Below are 20,075 nucleotides of genomic sequence, written 5' to 3' on the forward strand. Positions count from 1 at the left end.
TATGGTAGGATTAGACTGTGAGCTCCTCTGAGGACAGTCAGTGACATGACTATGTACTCTGTAATGTGCTGCAGATGATGTCAGTGCTATATAAATACATAATAATAATATGGTATAGTATTAGACTATGACTATGGTAGGATTAGATTGTGAGCTCCTCTGAGGACAGTCAGTGACATGACTATGTACTCTGTAATGTGCTGCAGAAGATGTCAGTGCTATATAAATACATAATAATAATATGGTAGGACATTACACTATGACTATGGTAGGATTAGAGTGTGAGCTCCTCTGAGGACAGTCAGTGACATGACTATGTACTCTGTAATGTGCTGCAGAAGATGTCAGTGCTATATAAATACATAATAATAATATGGTAGGACATTACACTATGACTATGGTAGGATTAGATTGTGAGCTCCTCTGAAGACAGTCAGTGACATGACTATGTACTCTGTAATGTGCAGCAGAAGATGTCAGTGCTATATAAATACATAATAATAATATGGTATAGTATTAGACTATGACTATGGTAGGATTAGATTGTGAGCTCCTCTGAGGACAGTCAGTGACATGACTATGTACTCTGTAATGTGCTGCAGAAGATGTCAGTGCTATATAAATACATAATAATAATATAGGAGGACATTAGGCTATGACTATGGTAGGATTAGAGTGTGAGCTCCTCTGAGGACAGTCAGTGACATGACTATGTACTCTGTAAAGTGCTGCAGAAGATGTCAGTGCTATATAAATACATAATAATAATATGGTAGGACATTAGACTATGACTATGGTAGGATTAGAGTGTGAGCTCCTCTGAGGACAGTCAGTGACATGACTATGTGCTCTGTAATGTGCTGCAGGAGATGTCAGTGCTATATAAATACATAATAATAATCTGGTAGGACATTAGACTATGACTATGGTAGGTTTAGAGTGTGAGCTCCTCTGAGGACAGTCAGTGACATGACTATGTACTCTGTAATGTGCTGCAGAAGATGTCAGTGCTATATAAATACATAATAATAATATGGTAGGACATTACACTATGACTATGGTAGGATTAGATTGTGAGCTCCTCTGAGGACAGTCAGTGACATGACTATGTACTCTGTAATGTGCTGCAGAAGATGTCAGTGCTATATAAATACATAATAATAATATGGTAGGACATTAGACTATGATAGGATTAGAGTGTGAGCTCCTCTGAGGACAGTCAGTGACATGACTATGTACTCTGTAATGTGCTGCAGGAGATGTCAGTGCTATATAAATACATAATAATAATCTGGTGGGACATTAGACTATGACTATGGTAGGATTAGAGTGTGAGCTCCTCTGAGGACAGTCAGTGACATGACTATGTACTCTGTAATGTGCTGCAGAAGATGTCAGTGCTATTTAAATACATAATAATAATATGGGAGGACATTAGGCTATGACTATGGTAGGATTAGAGTGTGAGCTCCTCTGAGGACAGTCAGTGACATGACTATGTACTCTGTAAAGTGCTGCAGAAGATGTCAGTGCTATATAAATACATAATAATAATATGGTAGGACATTAGACTATGACTATGGTAGGATTAGAGTGTGAGCTCCTCTGAGGACAGTCAGTGACATGACTATGTGCTCTGTAATGTGCTGCAGGAGATGTCAGTGCTATATAAATACATAATAATAATCTGGTAGGACATTAGACTATGACTATGGTAGGTTTAGAGTGTGAGCTCCTCTGAGGACAGTCAGTGACATGACTATGTACTCTGTAATGTGCTGCAGAAGATGTCAGTGCTATATAAATACATAATAATAATATGGTAGGACATTAGACTATGATAGGATTAGAGTGTGAGCTCCTCTGAGGACAGTCAGTGACATGACTATGTACTCTGTAGTGTGCTGCAGGAGATGTCAGTGCTATATAAATACATAATAATAATCTGGTGGGACATTAGACTATGACTATGGTAGGATTAGAGTGTGAGCTCCTCTGAGGACAGTCAGTGACATGACTATGTACTCTGTACAGTGCTGCAGGAGATGTCAGTGCTATATAAATACATAATAATAATATGGTATAGTATTAGACTATGACTATGGTAGGATTAGATTGTGAGCTCCTCTGAGGACAGTCAGTGACATGACTATGTACTCTGTAATGTGCTGCAGGAGATGTCAGTGCTATATAAATACATAATAATAATCTGGTAGGACATTAGACTATGACTATGGTAGGATTAGAGTGTGAGCTCCTCTGAGGACAGTCAGTGACATGACTATGTACTCTGTAATGTGCTGCAGGAGATGTCAGTGCTATATAAATACATAATAATAATATGGTAGGACATTAGACTATGACTATGGTAGGATTAGAGTGTGAGCTGTTTTGAGGACAGTCAGTGAGATGACTATGTACTCTGTAATGTGCTGCAGAAGATGTCAGTGCTATATAAATACATAATAATATGGTAGGACATTAGACTATGACTATGGTATGATTAGAGTGTGAGCTCCTCTGAGGACAGTCAGTGACACGACTATGTACTCTGTAATGTGCTGCAGGAGATGTCAGTGCTATATAAATATATAATAATATGGTAGGACATTACACTATGACTATGGTAGGATTAGACTGTGAGCTCCTCTGAGGAAAGTCAGTGACATGACTATGTACTCTGTAATGTGCTGCAGAAGATGTCAGTGCTATATAAATACATAATAATAATATGGTATAGTATTAGACTATGACTATGGTAGGATTAGATTGTGAGCTCCTCTGAGGACAGTCAGTGACATGACTATGTACTCTGTAATGTGCTGCAGAAGATGTCAGTGCTATATAAATACATAATAATAATATGGTATAGTATTAGACTATGACTATGGTAGGATTAGATTGTGAGCTCCTCTGAGGACAGTCAGTGACATGACTATGTACTCTGTAATGTGCTGCAGAAGATGTCAGTGCTATATAAATACATAATAATAATATGGTAGGACATTACACTATGACTATGGTAGGATTAGAGTGTGAGCTCCTCTGAGGACAGTCAGTGACATGACTATGTACTCTGTAATGTGCTGCAGAAGATGTCAGTGCTATATAAATACATAATAATAATATGGTAGGACATTACACTATGACTATGGTAGGATTAGATTGTGAGCTCCTCTGAAGACAGTCAGTGACATGACTATGTACTCTGTAATGTGCAGCAGAAGATGTCAGTGCTATATAAATACATAATAATAATATGGTATAGTATTAGACTATGACTATGGTAGGATTAGATTGTGAGCTCCTCTGAGGACAGTCAGTGACATGACTATGTACTCTGTAATGTGCTGCAGAAGATGTCAGTGCTATATAAATACATAATAATAATATGGGAGGACATTAGGCTATGACTATGGTAGGATTAGAGTGTGAGCTCCTCTGAGGACAGTCAGTGACATGACTATGTACTCTGTAAAGTGCTGCAGCAGATGTCAGTGCTATATAAATACATAATAATAATATGGTAGGACATTAGACTATGACTATGGTAGGATTAGAGTGTGAGCTCCTCTGAGGACAGTCAGTGACATGACTATGTACTCTGTAATGTGCTGCAGAAGATGGCAGTGCTATATAAATACATAATAATAATATGGTAGGACATTAGACTATGACTATGGTAGGATTAAAGTGTGAGCTCCTCTGAGGACAGTCAGTGACATGACTATGTACTCTGTAATGTGCTGCAGAAGATGGCAGTGCTATATAAATACATAATAATATGGTAGGACATTAGACTATGACTATGGTAGTATTAGAGTGTGAGCTCCTCTGAGGACAGTCAGTGACATGACTATGTACTCTGTAATGTGCTGCAGAAGATGTCAGTGCTATATAAATACATAATAATAATATGGTAGGACATTAGACTATGACTATGGTAGGATTAAAGTGTGAGCTCCTCTGAGGACAGTCAGTGACATGACTATGTACTCTGTAATGTGCTGCAGAAGATGGCAGTGCTATATAAATACATAATAATATGGTAGGACATTAGACTATGACTATGGTAGGATTAGAGTGTGAGCTCCTCTGAGGGACAGTCAGTGACATGACTATGTACTCTGTAATGTGCTGCAGAAGATGTCAGTGCTATATAAATACATAATAATATGGTAGGACATTAGACTATGACTATGGTAGGATTAGACAGTGAGCTCCTCTGAGGACAGTCAGTGACATGACTATGTACTCTGTAATGTGCTGGAGGAGATGTCAGTGCTATATAAATATATAATAATAATATGGTAGGACATTAGGCTATGACTATGGTAGGATTAGAGTGTGAGCTCCTCTGAGGGACAGTCAGTGACATGACTATGTACTCTGTAATGTGCTGCAGAAGATGTCAGTGCTATATAAATACATAATAATATGGTAGGACATTACACTATGACTGTGGTAGGATTAGACTGTGAGCTCCTCTGAGGACAGTCAGTGACATGACTATGTAGTCTGTAATGTGCTGCAGAAGATGTCAGTGCTATATAAATACATAATAATATGGTAGGACATCAGACTATGACTATGGTAGGATTAGATTGTGAGCTCCTCTGAGGACAGTCAGTGACATGACTATGTACTCTGTAATGTGCTGCAGAAGATGTCAGTGCTATATAAATACATAATAATAATATGGTAGGACATTAGACTATGACTATGGTAGGATTAGAGTGTGAGCTCCTCTGAGGACAGTCAGTGACATGACTATGTGCTCTGTAATGTGCTGCAGGAGATGTCAGTGCTATATAAATACATAATAATAATCTGGTAGGACATTAGACTATGACTATGGTAGGATTAGATTGTGAGCTCCTCTGAGGACAGTCAGTGACATGACTATGTACTCTGTAATGTGCTGCAGAAGATGTCAGTGCTATATAAATACATAATAATAATCTGGTAGGACATTAGACTATGACTATGGTAGGATTAGAGTGTGAGCTCCTCTGAGGACAGTCAGTGACATGACTATGTACTCTGTAATGTGCTGCAGGAGATGTCAGTGCTATATAAATACATAATAATAATATGGTAGGACATTAGACTATGACTATGGTAGGATTAGAGTGTGAGCTGTTTTGAGGACAGTCAGTGAGATGACTATGTACTCTGTAATGTGCTGCAGAAGATGTCAGTGCTATATAAATACATAATAATATGGTAGGACATTAGACTATGACTATGGTATGATTAGAGTGTGAGCTCCTCTGAGGACAGTCAGTGACACGACTATGTACTCTGTAATGTGCTGCAGGAGATGTCAGTGCTATATAAATATATAATAATATGGTAGGACATTACACTATGACTATGGTAGGATTAGACTGTGAGCTCCTCTGAGGACAGTCAGTGACATGACTATGTACTCTGTAATGTGCTGCAGATGATGTCAGTGCTATATAAATACATAATAATAATATGGTATAGTATTAGACTATGACTATGGTAGGATTAGATTGTGAGCTCCTCTGAGGACAGTCAGTGACATGACTATGTACTCTGTAATGTGCTGCAGAAGATGTCAGTGCTATATAAATACATAATAATAATATGGTATAGTATTAGACTATGACTATGGTAGGATTAGATTGTGAGCTCCTCTGAGGACAGTCAGTGACATGACTATGTACTCTGTAATGTGCTGCAGAAGATGTCAGTGCTATATAAATACATAATAATAATATGGTAGGACATTACACTATGACTATGGTAGGATTAGAGTGTGAGCTCCTCTGAGGACAGTCAGTGACATGACTATGTACTCTGTAATGTGCTGCAGAAGATGTCAGTGCTATATAAATACATAATAATAATATGGTAGGACATTACACTATGACTATGGTAGGATTAGATTGTGAGCTCCTCTGAAGACAGTCAGTGACATGACTATGTACTCTGTAATGTGCAGCAGAAGATGTCAGTGCTATATAAATACATAATAATAATATGGTATAGTATTAGACTATGACTATGGTAGGATTAGAGTGTGAGCTCCTCTGAGGACAGTCAGTGACATGACTATGTACTCTGTAATGTGCTGCAGAAGATGTCAGTGCTATATAAATACATAATAATAATATGGGAGGACATTAGGCTATGACTATGGTAGGATTAGAGTGTGAGCTCCTCTGAGGACAGTCAGTGACATGACTATGTACTCTGTAAAGTGCTGCAGAAGATGTCAGTGCTATATAAATACATAATAATAATATGGTAGGACATTAGACTATGACTATGGTAGGATTAGAGTGTGAGCTCCTCTGAGGACAGTCAGTGACATGACTATGTGCTCTGTAATGTGCTGCAGGAGATGTCAGTGCTATATAAATACATAATAATAATCTGGTAGGACATTAGACTATGACTATGGTAGGTTTAGAGTGTGAGCTCCTCTGAGGACAGTCAGTGACATGACTATGTACTCTGTAATGTGCTGCAGAAGATGTCAGTGCTATATAAATACATAATAATAATATGGTAGGACATTACACTATGACTATGGTAGGATTAGATTGTGAGCTCCTCTGAGGACAGTCAGTGACATGACTATGTACTCTGTAATGTGCTGCAGAAGATGTCAGTGCTATATAAATACATAATAATAATATGGTAGGACATTAGACTATGATAGGATTAGAGTGTGAGCTCCTCTGAGGACAGTCAGTGACATGACTATGTGCTCTGTAATGTGCTGCAGGAGATGTCAGTGCTATATAAATACATAATAATAATCTGGTAGGACATTAGACTATGACTATGGTAGGTTTAGAGTGTGAGCTCCTCTGAGGACAGTCAGTGACATGACTATGTACTCTGTAATGTGCTGCAGAAGATGTCAGTGCTATATAAATACATAATAATAATATGGGAGGACATTAGGCTATGACTATGGTAGGATTAGAGTGTGAGCTCCTCTGAGGACAGTCAGTGACATGACTATGTACTCTGTAAAGTGCTGCAGAAGATGTCAGTGCTATATAAATACATAATAATAATATGGTAGGACATTAGACTATGACTATGGTAGGATTAGAGTGTGAGCTCCTCTGAGGACAGTCAGTGACATGACTATGTGCTCTGTAATGTGCTGCAGGAGATGTCAGTGCTATATAAATACATAATAATAATCTGGTAGGACATTAGACTATGACTATGGTAGGTTTAGAGTGTGAGCTCCTCTGAGGACAGTCAGTGACATGACTATGTACTCTGTAATGTGCTGCAGAAGATGTCAGTGCTATATAAATACATAATAATAATATGGTAGGACATTACACTATGACTATGGTAGGATTAGATTGTGAGCTCCTCTGAGGACAGTCAGTGACATGACTATGTACTCTGTAATGTGCTGCAGAAGATGTCAGTGCTATATAAATACATAATAATAATATGGTAGGACATTAGACTATGATAGGATTAGAGTGTGAGCTCCTCTGAGGACAGTCAGTGACATGACTATGTACTCTGTAATGTGCTGCAGGAGATGTCAGTGCTATATAAATACATAATAATAATCTGGTGGGACATTAGACTATGACTATGGTAGGATTAGAGTGTGAGCTCCTCTGAGGACAGTCAGTGACATGACTATGTACTCTGTAATGTGCTGCAGAAGATGTCAGTGCTATATAAATACATAATAATAATATGGGAGGACATTAGGCTATGACTATGGTAGGATTAGAGTGTGAGCTCCTCTGAGGACAGTCAGTGACATGACTATGTACTCTGTAAAGTGCTGCAGAAGATGTCAGTGCTATATAAATACATAATAATAATATGGTAGGACATTAGACTATGACTATGGTAGGATTAGAGTGTGAGCTCCTCTGAGGACAGTCAGTGACATGACTATGTGCTCTGTAATGTGCTGCAGGAGATGTCAGTGCTATATAAATACATAATAATAATCTGGTAGGACATTAGACTATGACTATGGTAGGTTTAGAGTGTGAGCTCCTCTGAGGACAGTCAGTGACATGACTATGTACTCTGTAATGTGCTGCAGAAGATGTCAGTGCTATATAAATACATAATAATAATATGGTAGGACATTACACTATGACTATGGTAGGATTAGATTGTGAGCTCCTCTGAGGACAGTCAGTGACATGACTATGTACTCTGTAATGTGCTGCAGAAGATGTCAGTGCTATATAAATACATAATAATAATATGGTAGGACATTAGACTATGATAGGATTAGAGTGTGAGCTCCTCTGAGGACAGTCAGTGACATGACTATGTACTCTGTAATGTGCTGCAGGAGATGTCAGTGCTATATAAATACATAATAATAATCTGGTGGGACATTAGACTATGACTATGGTAGGATTAGAGTGTGAGCTCCTCTGAGGACAGTCAGTGACATGACTATGTACTCTGTACAGTGCTGCAGGAGATGTCAGTGCTATATAAATACATAATAATAATATGGTATAGTATTAGACTATGACTATGGTAGGATTAGATTGTGAGCTCCTCTGAGGACAGTCAGTGACATGACTATGTACTCTGTAATGTGCTGCAGGAGATGTCAGTGCTATATAAATACATAATAATAATCTGGTAGGACATTAGACTATGACTATGGTAGGATTAGAGTGTGAGCTCCTCTGAGGACAGTCAGTGACATGACTATGTACTCTGTAATGTGCTGCAGGAGATGTCAGTGCTATATAAATACATAATAATAATATGGTAGGACATTAGACTATGACTATGGTAGGATTAGAGTGTGAGCTGTTTTGAGGACAGTCAGTGAGATGACTATGTACTCTGTAATGTGCTGCAGAAGATGTCAGTGCTATATAAATACATAATAATATGGTAGGACATTAGACTATGACTATGGTATGATTAGAGTGTGAGCTCCTCTGAGGACAGTCAGTGACACGACTATGTACTCTGTAATGTGCTGCAGGAGATGTCAGTGCTATATAAATATATAATAATATGGTAGGACATTACACTATGACTATGGTAGGATTAGACTGTGAGCTCCTCTGAGGACAGTCAGTGACATGACTATGTACTCTGTAATGTGCTGCAGATGATGTCAGTGCTATATAAATACATAATAATAATATGGTATAGTATTAGACTATGACTATGGTAGGATTAGATTGTGAGCTCCTCTGAGGACAGTCAGTGACATGACTATGTACTCTGTAATGTGCTGCAGAAGATGTCAGTGCTATATAAATACATAATAATAATATGGTAGGACATTACACTATGACTATGGTAGGATTAGAGTGTGAGCTCCTCTGAGGACAGTCAGTGACATGACTATGTACTCTGTAATGTGCTGCAGAAGATGTCAGTGCTATATAAATACATAATAATAATATGGTAGGACATTACACTATGACTATGGTAGGATTAGATTGTGAGCTCCTCTGAAGACAGTCAGTGACATGACTATGTACTCTGTAATGTGCAGCAGAAGATGTCAGTGCTATATAAATACATAATAATAATATGGTATAGTATTAGACTATGACTATGGTAGGATTAGATTGTGAGCTCCTCTGAGGACAGTCAGTGACATGACTATGTACTCTGTAATGTGCTGCAGAAGATGTCAGTGCTATATAAATACATAATAATAATATGGGAGGACATTAGGCTATGACTATGGTAGGATTAGAGTGTGAGCTCCTCTGAGGACAGTCAGTGACATGACTATGTACTCTGTAAAGTGCTGCAGAAGATGTCAGTGCTATATAAATACATAATAATAATATGGTAGGACATTAGACTATGACTATGGTAGGATTAGAGTGTGAGCTCCTCTGAGGACAGTCAGTGACATGACTATGTGCTCTGTAATGTGCTGCAGGAGATGTCAGTGCTATATAAATACATAATAATAATCTGGTAGGACATTAGACTATGACTATGGTAGGTTTAGAGTGTGAGCTCCTCTGAGGACAGTCAGTGACATGACTATGTACTCTGTAATGTGCTGCAGAAGATGTCAGTGCTATATAAATACATAATAATAATATGGTAGGACATTACACTATGACTATGGTAGGATTAGATTGTGAGCTCCTCTGAGGACAGTCAGTGACATGACTATGTACTCTGTAATGTGCTGCAGAAGATGTCAGTGCTATATAAATACATAATAATAATATGGTAGGACATTAGACTATGATAGGATTAGAGTGTGAGCTCCTCTGAGGACAGTCAGTGACATGACTATGTACTCTGTAATGTGCTGCAGGAGATGTCAGTGCTATATAAATACATAATAATAATCTGGTGGGACATTAGACTATGACTATGGTAGGATTAGAGTGTGAGCTCCTCTGAGGACAGTCAGTGACATGACTATGTACTCTGTAATGTGCTGCAGAAGATGTCAGTGCTATATAAATACATAATAATAATATGGGAGGACATTAGGCTATGACTATGGTAGGATTAGAGTGTGAGCTCCTCTGAGGACAGTCAGTGACATGACTATGTACTCTGTAAAGTGCTGCAGAAGATGTCAGTGCTATATAAATACATAATAATAATATGGTAGGACATTAGACTATGACTATGGTAGGATTAGAGTGTGAGCTCCTCTGAGGACAGTCAGTGACATGACTATGTGCTCTGTAATGTGCTGCAGGAGATGTCAGTGCTATATAAATACATAATAATAATCTGGTAGGACATTAGACTATGACTATGGTAGGTTTAGAGTGTGAGCTCCTCTGAGGACAGTCAGTGACATGACTATGTACTCTGTAATGTGCTGCAGAAGATGTCAGTGCTATATAAATACATAATAATAATATGGTAGGACATTACACTATGACTATGGTAGGATTAGATTGTGAGCTCCTCTGAGGACAGTCAGTGACATGACTATGTACTCTGTAATGTGCTGCAGAAGATGTCAGTGCTATATAAATACATAATAATAATATGGTAGGACATTAGACTATGATAGGATTAGAGTGTGAGCTCCTCTGAGGACAGTCAGTGACATGACTATGTACTCTGTAATGTGCTGCAGGAGATGTCAGTGCTATATAAATACATAATAATAATCTGGTGGGACATTAGACTATGACTATGGTAGGATTAGAGTGTGAGCTCCTCTGAGGACAGTCAGTGACATGACTATGTACTCTGTACAGTGCTGCAGGAGATGTCAGTGCTATATAAATACATAATAATAATATGGTATAGTATTAGACTATGACTATGGTAGGATTAGATTGTGAGCTCCTCTGAGGACAGTCAGTGACATGACTATGTACTCTGTAATGTGCTGCAGAAGATGTCAGTGCTATATAAATACATAATAATAATATGGTAGGACATTAGACTATGACTATGGTAGGATTAGAGTGTGAGCTCCTCTGAGGACAGTCAGTGACATGACTATGTACTCTGTAATGTGCTGCAGGAGATGTCAGTGCTATATAAATACATAATAATAATCTGGTAGGACATTAGACTATGACTATGGTAGGTTTAGAGTGTGAGCTCCTCTGAGGACAGTCAGTGACATGACTATGTACTCTGTACAGTGCTGCAGAAGATGTCAGTGCTATATAAATACATAATAATAATATGGTAGGACATTAGACTATGACTATGGTAGGATTAGAGTGTGAGCTCCTCTGAGGACAGTCAGTGACATGACTATGTACTCTGTAATGTGCTGCAGAAGATGTCAGTGGTACAGTGACTGCAGACGGGACCCCTATGCGTGCGGGGGTACAGGGGGGCACACAGCTCTGCAGACAGGTCCTCTTGGTGTGATAGGGGACTCAGGAATGGGACAGGCAGACCCCAGCAGGCCTCGTGTAGGGGGGGCGGGCGGCGCTCTTACGCCAGGTCGGTGTTCTCGACGATGAATTTGACGTTCTCGTCGCTCAGCTCGGTGATGCGGACGGTCGGCTGATTGGCGTACGGCATCTTGTTCACCCAGACCGGAAACCGGCATGAGAGAGCTGCCTAGGAACCGGAAGTGATGGGATAGAGAGGACCCGGAAGCGAGCAGGCAGTGGAGGGAAGAGCAGGAAGGGGCGGGGTCAGCAGGAGTCACGTGTCCCCCCACAGAGCTGCAGCATGGCAGAGTTTGTGCAGCGCCGGGTGGAGGATCAGATCCCCGAACTAGAGCAGCTGGAGAGGGTCGGACTCCTCAGCCGGGGGGAGGTCAGGTCAGAGCTCGGCCTAAAACTACCTACTTACCCTCCAGCCACCCACTGTCTCCCCTGAGCCCCACATCCCCTCATATCCCTCCAGCCACCCACCATCTATCCCGAGCCCAAGTCCTGCCTCTCCTGACCCCACACCCCCTCCTCACCCCCTGGGGAGGTCAGGTCAGAGCTCGGCCTACAACTACCTACTTACCCTCCATCCACCCACTGTCTCCCCTGAGCCCCCCATTCCTTACTAACCTCCACACCCCTCCATCCATCTACTGCTCTCTCTCTCCTGACTCCCACACCCCCTCATACCCCTCCAGACACACTCCATCTATCCTGAGCCCAAGTCCTGCATCTCCTGACCCCGCACCCCCTCCTCACCCCGGGGGGAGGTCAGGTCAGAGCTCAGCCCAAACCCTCTCATTACCTTCCTAATGTCCACAACCCTCCTCCATCCATCTACTGCTGTCTCCTGAACCCCAAGATCTGAGCCCCACAGCACAAACCCCTCATCACCTTCCATCCACCTGCTCTCTCCTGAGCCCAAACCCCTCCTCCACTTTCAAATCTCTATACCCCTCCAGCCACCTGCTGTCTCCCCTGACCCCACACCCCAAGTCCTGTCTCTTCTCACCCCACACTCCAAGTCCTGTCTCTTCTGACTCCACACCCTGTGTCCTGTCTCTTCTCACCCCACACCCCAAGTTCTGTCTCTTCTCACCCCACACCCCAAGTTCTGTCTCTTCTCACCCCACACTCCAAATCCTGTCTCTTCTGACTCCACACCCCGTGTCCTGTCTCTTCTCACCCCACACTCCAAATCCTGTCTCTTCTGACTCCACACCCCGTGTCCTGTCTCTTCTCACCCCACACCCCAAGTCCTGTCTCTTCTCACCCCACACTCCAAGTCCTGTCTCTTCTGACTCCACACCCCGTGTCCTGTCTCTTCTCACCCCACACCCCAAGTTCTGTCTCTTCTCACCCCACACCCCAAGTTCTGTCTCTTCTCACCCCACACCCCAAGTTCTGTCTCTTCTCACCCCACACCCCAAGTTCTGTCTTTTCTCACCCCACACCCCTTGTTCTCTCTTCTCACCCCACACCCCTTGTTCTGTCTCTTCTCACCCCTTGTTCTGTCTCTTCTCACCCCACACCCCAAGTTCTGTCTCTTCTCACCCCACACCCCAAGTTCTGTCTCTTCTCACCCCACACCCCAAGTTCTGTCTCTTCTCACCCCACACCCCTTATCCTGTCTCTTCTCACCCCACACCCCTTGTCCTGTCTCTTCTCACCCCAGTGAATCAAATCAAAATCGTGATTTCTGATAGAAATCGCTCAATTCAATCTCTTCCTAAAATCGTTCAGGCCTAGATTCAGCCTTCTACATCTCCCAAGACTGGTGGCAGAGCATAGATCTCTTTAGAATTTGGGGTCTCCTCTCGCTATCAGAGGCAGAGCATAGCAGTTCCCTATGGAATGATCTCTCCACTTCAATGAGCGTGGGTCCTGCCAGCAGGAATGCTCTCCCACCATCATTAAAATGACAGTGCCCCTTCTTGTGTCTCCACAGACAGTGTAGACTCCTCCCCTTCCACTCTTTAGCCCCACCTCCTCACTTCTCTGCTCCCGGTTGTGTTTTTAGATCCGTCATAAAAAAAAGAACAGCATTGGAATATAAGCTGAAGAGGAGGACAGTGGAAAAGGAGGACTTTATTGGTTATGTACAGGTACCAAACTTTATCACATTGTATATCATTTGAGATTGCACCCAGGGTGAGACGTTTGATACATACCTTGTAATAACTGCTTTTGTCTCTGCAGTATGAAATCAACTTCCTCGAGCTGCTGAAGAAGAGGCGGCAGGTAAAGCTCATTTTCACCTATACATTGTTTTGGACTCATTCTGCCACTTTCGGCCTCATGTGTGAAGTGTGTGTTGTAGGGCAGTGTCTTTCTTCGCACACATTCCTCTGCTCACGCTGCTGGTTCTAGGATAAGCGAGAGCATGTAAGAGTGCTACTGATTGATTGTAATCACCAGGATTTCCTTTAGGCCTCGTTCACACTGCACATGTTGCCGTCCGTATTTTGTGCGGAGAGGCAGACATGCAGGAATATCAGAAGTGCATAGACTGCACTGTATGATATTTACATTATATGTGTTGTGGTCCACAACCGCATGCTACACACTTTTTTATCAAACACTACTACATGGGAATGGGATCAGCCACCCAACGCATACAAACGCAGATTGCGTGCGAACGTATGCGTTGCATTCCGATCGCACGGTCATCTGCGGGTTGTAATGATCAAAACCCTGCAAAGTACAGGTGCCCTCAAAAAACATAATTGCACTTGGTAGAGATGTTCTCAGAAGGGGGGCTTTTTATTTGTTGATGTTGCTTTTCACCCACTTTAGAAAGTGCAGTTGGATTTTTTATTTTTTTACATCTTAAAATGGGATTATACTATACATTTTTGCTTTTAAAACCTTAAACATAGTAGGAAGAAAACACCCTATAAGACTGCTCTGATGTAATTTTGATGCATATTTATGCCTCGCTGAATCTGACTAATATAATTGCCGGCTGCAGGACAGTTCACTATTCCAGTGATTGACCCCAAGGCTATCTAGTGGCTATTGGCTAGTGTGTGGGCACCTTTTTACGGTGACCATACCAGGCGACTTGGCAACTGATTATTATAATCGGCTTGGATGAAAATCTGTGCTGCCAAGAGCATGCTCGATCAATGATGCGACAAATTTCAGGCTGAAATTGGTCACATGTATGGATGGGACATGCTGCAAGAAGTATGGCCGGCATGCTCGATTGGGTGCGCAGTGGTTACTGTGTGTGATATCAGGACCCGTGACAAAGTGCCCCAAGCAGTATACTTCATCTGTCAGTGTGTGCCGCTGGTTCCTCACTCTGTCCATACATGCGCCCCATGTGGTTGCCGTTGTATATGTGCGCGTGTGTGTGATGTCACACATGCACCCATGTGACGCCGGCAACCACGCTGGGCACGTGTATGGATGGAGGGCGGAGCCAGCGGCACAAACTGACAGATGAAGTATACTGCACGGGGCACTGGGGTGCACATTGTACTTGGGGGGGGTGCAGTGGATGCAGCATGACAAGCCCGAATCCAAGAGATTTTATTCTGAAATCGATTGGAAATTGGCCTGCAGTGTATGGACAGGCGACAGATTAGATCTCTCTCATATCACGACGATCCGAGAGAGATCTATTTCTTGGTCAATCTGCCCATACTTTGCTAGGTGGATGGGCACCTGTAGACTTGTGATTAAATATTTAGTAAGCAAGTAAATAAGATGGTTCTGTTCTTCCCCCTTTGTACAGCAGAAACTTTTCTGTCTTGTTTACACACTATAGGACAGATGAGCGATATTACATTTTCACTAAAGATGATCAGGAATCATCACCACTAAGAATGAGAACCTAGCGTGTGCATGTACATCTTGATTCGGGCTTTGCTGACAGGAGGAGAGAGCAGATTGATGACCTCAGCAGAGTGCCGCTTCTCTTTGGCAGTTCAGTCAGCAGGCTTGGAGTGTCCATGACCAAGTTTTATATAATTGCAGTGATCGAGGAGCTGGCTTTGATGTCTGGCAGAGTTACCTGACTCTCAGGACTGGCTGGACAGTATTACAGATGTGATGGCTCACTGTATCTCGGCATTGCCTTTAGCTGCTTGTAGCTGTAAAATATCTGTGAATGATCCGTATCAGAGGGCAATGGGACTATGTAACGCATGAGAATAGATCTATTCTGTGCTCTCTCCTCAGCGGATTGGCTACTCGTTCAAGAAGGATGAGATTGAATACGTCATTGTACAGAGAATCCACCAGCTGTTTGGCCGGGCCACCAACAAGTGGAAGGTGGGTGTCTTGAAGTTCTGGATATTGATGAACAAAATATTCATCCAGTATGCTAATTACTAGGGATGATCAGAGAGATGCAAATACTCCTGTTTATGCACATTTTTATGCAAATATGTGCAGTTTTAAAATGGACCAATCAGTTTAAATTGATTGGTCCATTTTGAATCTGCCTATATTTGCATAAAAGTTTGCATCAACCCTGAAAGTACAGTAAAAAATATACAATTTATTCACAGCTCCATAAAATTGCAACGCGTTTCGCAGTCAACAGTCCCGCTTCATCAGGCAGTACAGGAGCATATAAAAGTGGTTCAGGTGTCACAGAGGCGCTCACACGCTTTATGGACCTGAACCAGTTTTATATGCTCCTGTACTGCCTGATGAAGTGGGACTGTTGACTGCGATTTAATGGAGCTGTGAATAAATTGTATATTTTTTTACTCTGCATTTGAGTATATGTCCACTACCAGAGGGAGGTAAGTCCACCTCGACCTCCCTCTTTTTATCATTTTTAGAACCTTGTTTTACTCTGCTTGGCTCCTCTGTTCGTACATATTACAGCACGGTTAAGTCCACCCCTGGTGGAGGGGTTCTTTCCCCATTTTCCTATCTACAGAGAGCGACGTTTATACCTGAGTGGGGTCAGGTACTAATACTCCCCACCTGCCTGTCAAGTGGTTGCCTGATGGTAACCCACCTTTGTGAGTATAAGAACATTGACATTATTTTATATATTGAGCTTACCAGACAATATTGCACTATTGGGCTCTTGGTGTCCTCTGTTTTGTTTTTACAAGCATCAACCCTGAAGTATTTGCATATCATTGATCATCCCTACTGATGACTATTAACAAATCACTCCGGACTTATCCAAATCGAGAACTGGTAATTTATGAACCGGCAGCTGTGTGAATTTATCAACTGCCAGTTAATGAAGAGTTCTGGATTATGATCCACCCCTGTACATTTCTCTTTCCTGGTCAATAGGAGTTTTAATACAGGGTGAATTGTTTCCCTGTCCTTAGTTCTGGGTATGGTTAGTCTGATCTGCTGTGTATGCAGTGCACCTGCTATTTCCCCCCAGGTACTACACGTCTGCTTTGTGGTTCCTTATGTCATTTCTGTGTGTTTGTTTTTCAGGATGACCTGCAGCTCTGGATGTCTCATGTTGCTTTCTGTAAAAAATGGGTATGTTTTCTTATGGTTGTATTAAAGACGCAGAACCTGTCGGGTGGCTGTGTCTTGTCACAGTAGATGCTTCCATCCAGCACTTCTGTCCCCTCAGAATGATCCTATCACTGTATGATGCTACAAGGGGTGCTGCTAATTGGTGCCGGCACCGTTACCTGGATTATGGAGGAATGTGAAGCTTCCTCTGCTGCAGAGTACCCTCAGTTGTAGCATGCACCAGCCGTCCTGACAGGTTCTCTTCATTTACCCCTCACTCTCCGGGGTTATTCCTCAACAATATCTGCTTGTCTGTTTTCAGAACTTCAAAGTCCAGCTCAGTAAAATATTCTCCTCTTTGTTGGCCATCCACCCGGATAAACCAGGTACGTGAGACCGCGCTGTGACTGAGAGACTGTAGGCAGGTCCGGCGTGCTGCATTGCGTATGTTTGGGAGTTTGTTTTCTCTGCACATCAGACTTCCTGTCTTGCATCACAAATTATCATTATCGTACATGGCACTGTAGTCTTCAGTAAAGCTGTGTACAGACATAGATCACTTCATTCCTGGGTGTATGAGGTATGAGTGAGAGGGATATGGAGGCTGCCATATTTATTTCCTTTTACACAGTGCCAGTTGCCTGGCAGCCCTGCTGATCATTCTGCCTCTAATTCTTTTAGTCACAGCCCCTGAACAAGCATGCAGCAGATCAGGTGATGTGATAGAAGTGTGACTGAATTAGCTGCATGCTTGTTTTAGGTGTGTGATTCTGACACTACTGATGACAGAATGAGCAGCAGGACTGCCAGGGAACTGGTATTGTTTAAAGGGAAATAAATATGGCCGCCACTATTTACTTTAGATGTCTGTTTTAGATGTCCTTTTAATACCTATGCATATGGAGCGGAAGCAGACGGAGTTCCTGGCTGGAATCACACAAGTCTGCTGAGCTGAGAACCATGTTCCAGTCTCTTGCATTATGATTATTTTTTTTTTTTTTTACTGTTGTCACCCAGATGTTTTATTAACCCCTGAGCCTCCGTCTTCCAGCTGCCAGTATGTGCGGCAGAGGCAGTCACTTCATAACCTCATTTCCTCCTCTTGTCAGGTCTCTGGATTATGGCTGCTAAGTGGGAATTTGAGGATCAGCTGTCAGCGGAAAGTTCCAGACACCTCTTCCTGCGGGCCCTGCGCTTTCACCCAGACTCCGCCAAACTGTACCAAGAGGTGGGTGTGTCTTCCTGGTACACAAGGCAGTATGAAAAAAGAAACCCAAAAACTAGATACTTAAAGGGGAACTGAAGTAAGAGGTATACGTAGGCTGCCATATTTATTTCCTTTTAATAAATACCAGTTGCCTGGCAGCCCTGCTGGTCTATTTCTCTGCAGTAGTATCTGAATAACACCAGAAACAAGCATGCAGCTAATCTTGTCAGATCTGACTTTAAAGTCTGAAACACCTGATCTGCTGCATGCATGTTCAGGGGCTATGGCTAATAGTATTAGAGGCAGAGGATCAGCAGGACAGCCAGGCAACTGGTATTGCTTAAAGGTTATAAATATGGCAGCTTCCATATCCCTCTCGCTACAGTTCCCCCTTTAAGAAAAGGGAAGCCTCTTCCCATGTCCTCCTGGCCTCCACCTGAAACATATCCGGCAAGAGCTTATCGAATATATGGCTGCGCTCCACACAGTGTACAAACACGGCCATACTGTGCCTATGTGAGAATGGTCATGCCTGTATGTATGCATGGCTTAGTGCGCAGGCACGGCCCTACTCGCACAGGCATATATTTTAATTTTTTTTCCCCCATTCAATTCCCTGCAAAATCGATCACTTGAATCCATACCTTTTACAATGTCAGCAGGGAGAAGTGGCAGCACTTCCCAAAACGAGCTGCATCTGAATACCTAACAGCATGCAGAGCCTAATTATAGGTTGGATTAGAGGTCTGCATCAGGTCGGGTACCCACGGGTTTCCCCCCCCCCCCCCCCCCGAAATGTGGGTTGGGGTCCGGTACCCATTTAGATTTAGTCGGTAGCGGAGGTGCGGGTACCAGATTCACCAAAAAGCAATTTGTGGGGTGCGGGTAGCGGGGGTGCAGGTCTGAAAAATTAGTCTCACACATGGCATCAGGTCGGGTACCTGCGGGTTATCCGAAATGTGATTCGGGTAACCATTTTGACTTAATCGGGTTGCGGGGCTGCGAGTACCAGATTCACCAGAAAGCAGGCTGGACTGCGGGTGAAGGTCTGTAAAATTAGACCCACACAGGCCTCTAGGCTGGATACACATCTTGCATTCAAAACAGATGCACCAAGGTAACATTAATTGGGTTTTTTTGGTTTTGTTTTTTATAAACAGTGAAAAAAATGGCAGTCTTTGCTTCGGCACTGCGGCGATTTATAACGCGGTGTGCAAGGGGCTTTAAATAAATTCCAGGGAGAAAAGTGTTGGAAAATTGAGTGGAAATCCATGTATGGCCTACTTCTGTAAATCAGCCCCACTAGTCTGCAGCACAGACTCTGTATATTGCAGCCTGTGTGAGACGCCTACTGGGGCTTGTGCGTATTACGCTGTATAAATGACATGTAAGTGAGCTTTTGTTGTTCTCTTGTAGTATTTCCGGATGGAGCTAATGAATGCAGAGAAACAGAGGAAGGAGAAGGAGGAGCTGGACAACGCAAAGATGGACATTGTAAGACTATTGTGCGTTTGGTCTGTTGTGCTCTGGCCTGTATGAAGCCAGCATTCCAGTAGCTCTAC

At 42.3% G+C, this 20,075-nt stretch overlaps 2 protein-coding genes across 2 annotated transcripts in view; one reads left to right on the forward strand and one right to left on the reverse strand.

Annotated features, from left to right (window-relative positions):
* POLR2C (RNA polymerase II subunit C) overlaps window positions 1-12,058 on the reverse strand; it is a 105,815-nt gene extending 93,757 nt beyond the window's left edge. The window contains exon 1 of the mRNA XM_068261486.1: window positions 11,915-12,058. Within this exon, the coding sequence (XP_068117587.1) occupies window positions 11,915-12,000 (86 nt within the window). The 5' untranslated portion in view covers window positions 12,001-12,058. The remainder of the gene's footprint in view (window positions 1-11,914) is intronic.
* A 31-nt stretch (window positions 12,059-12,089) lies between these two features.
* The window catches only part of UTP6 (UTP6 small subunit processome component), a 38,539-nt gene continuing 30,553 nt past the window's right edge, over window positions 12,090-20,075 (forward strand). Inside the window, exons 1-8 of the mRNA XM_068261485.1 lie at window positions 12,090-12,245; window positions 13,876-13,960; window positions 14,055-14,096; window positions 16,044-16,136; window positions 17,280-17,327; window positions 17,629-17,692; window positions 18,416-18,534; window positions 19,930-20,007. Of these exons, the coding sequence (XP_068117586.1) occupies window positions 12,154-12,245; window positions 13,876-13,960; window positions 14,055-14,096; window positions 16,044-16,136; window positions 17,280-17,327; window positions 17,629-17,692; window positions 18,416-18,534; window positions 19,930-20,007 (621 nt within the window). The 5' untranslated portion in view covers window positions 12,090-12,153. The remainder of the gene's footprint in view (window positions 12,246-13,875; window positions 13,961-14,054; window positions 14,097-16,043; window positions 16,137-17,279; window positions 17,328-17,628; window positions 17,693-18,415; window positions 18,535-19,929; window positions 20,008-20,075) is intronic.

The sequence above is a fragment of the Hyperolius riggenbachi genome, chromosome 11 (assembly GCF_040937935.1).
Source record: "Hyperolius riggenbachi isolate aHypRig1 chromosome 11, aHypRig1.pri, whole genome shotgun sequence".
Lineage (NCBI taxonomy): Eukaryota > Metazoa > Chordata > Amphibia > Anura > Hyperoliidae > Hyperolius > Hyperolius riggenbachi.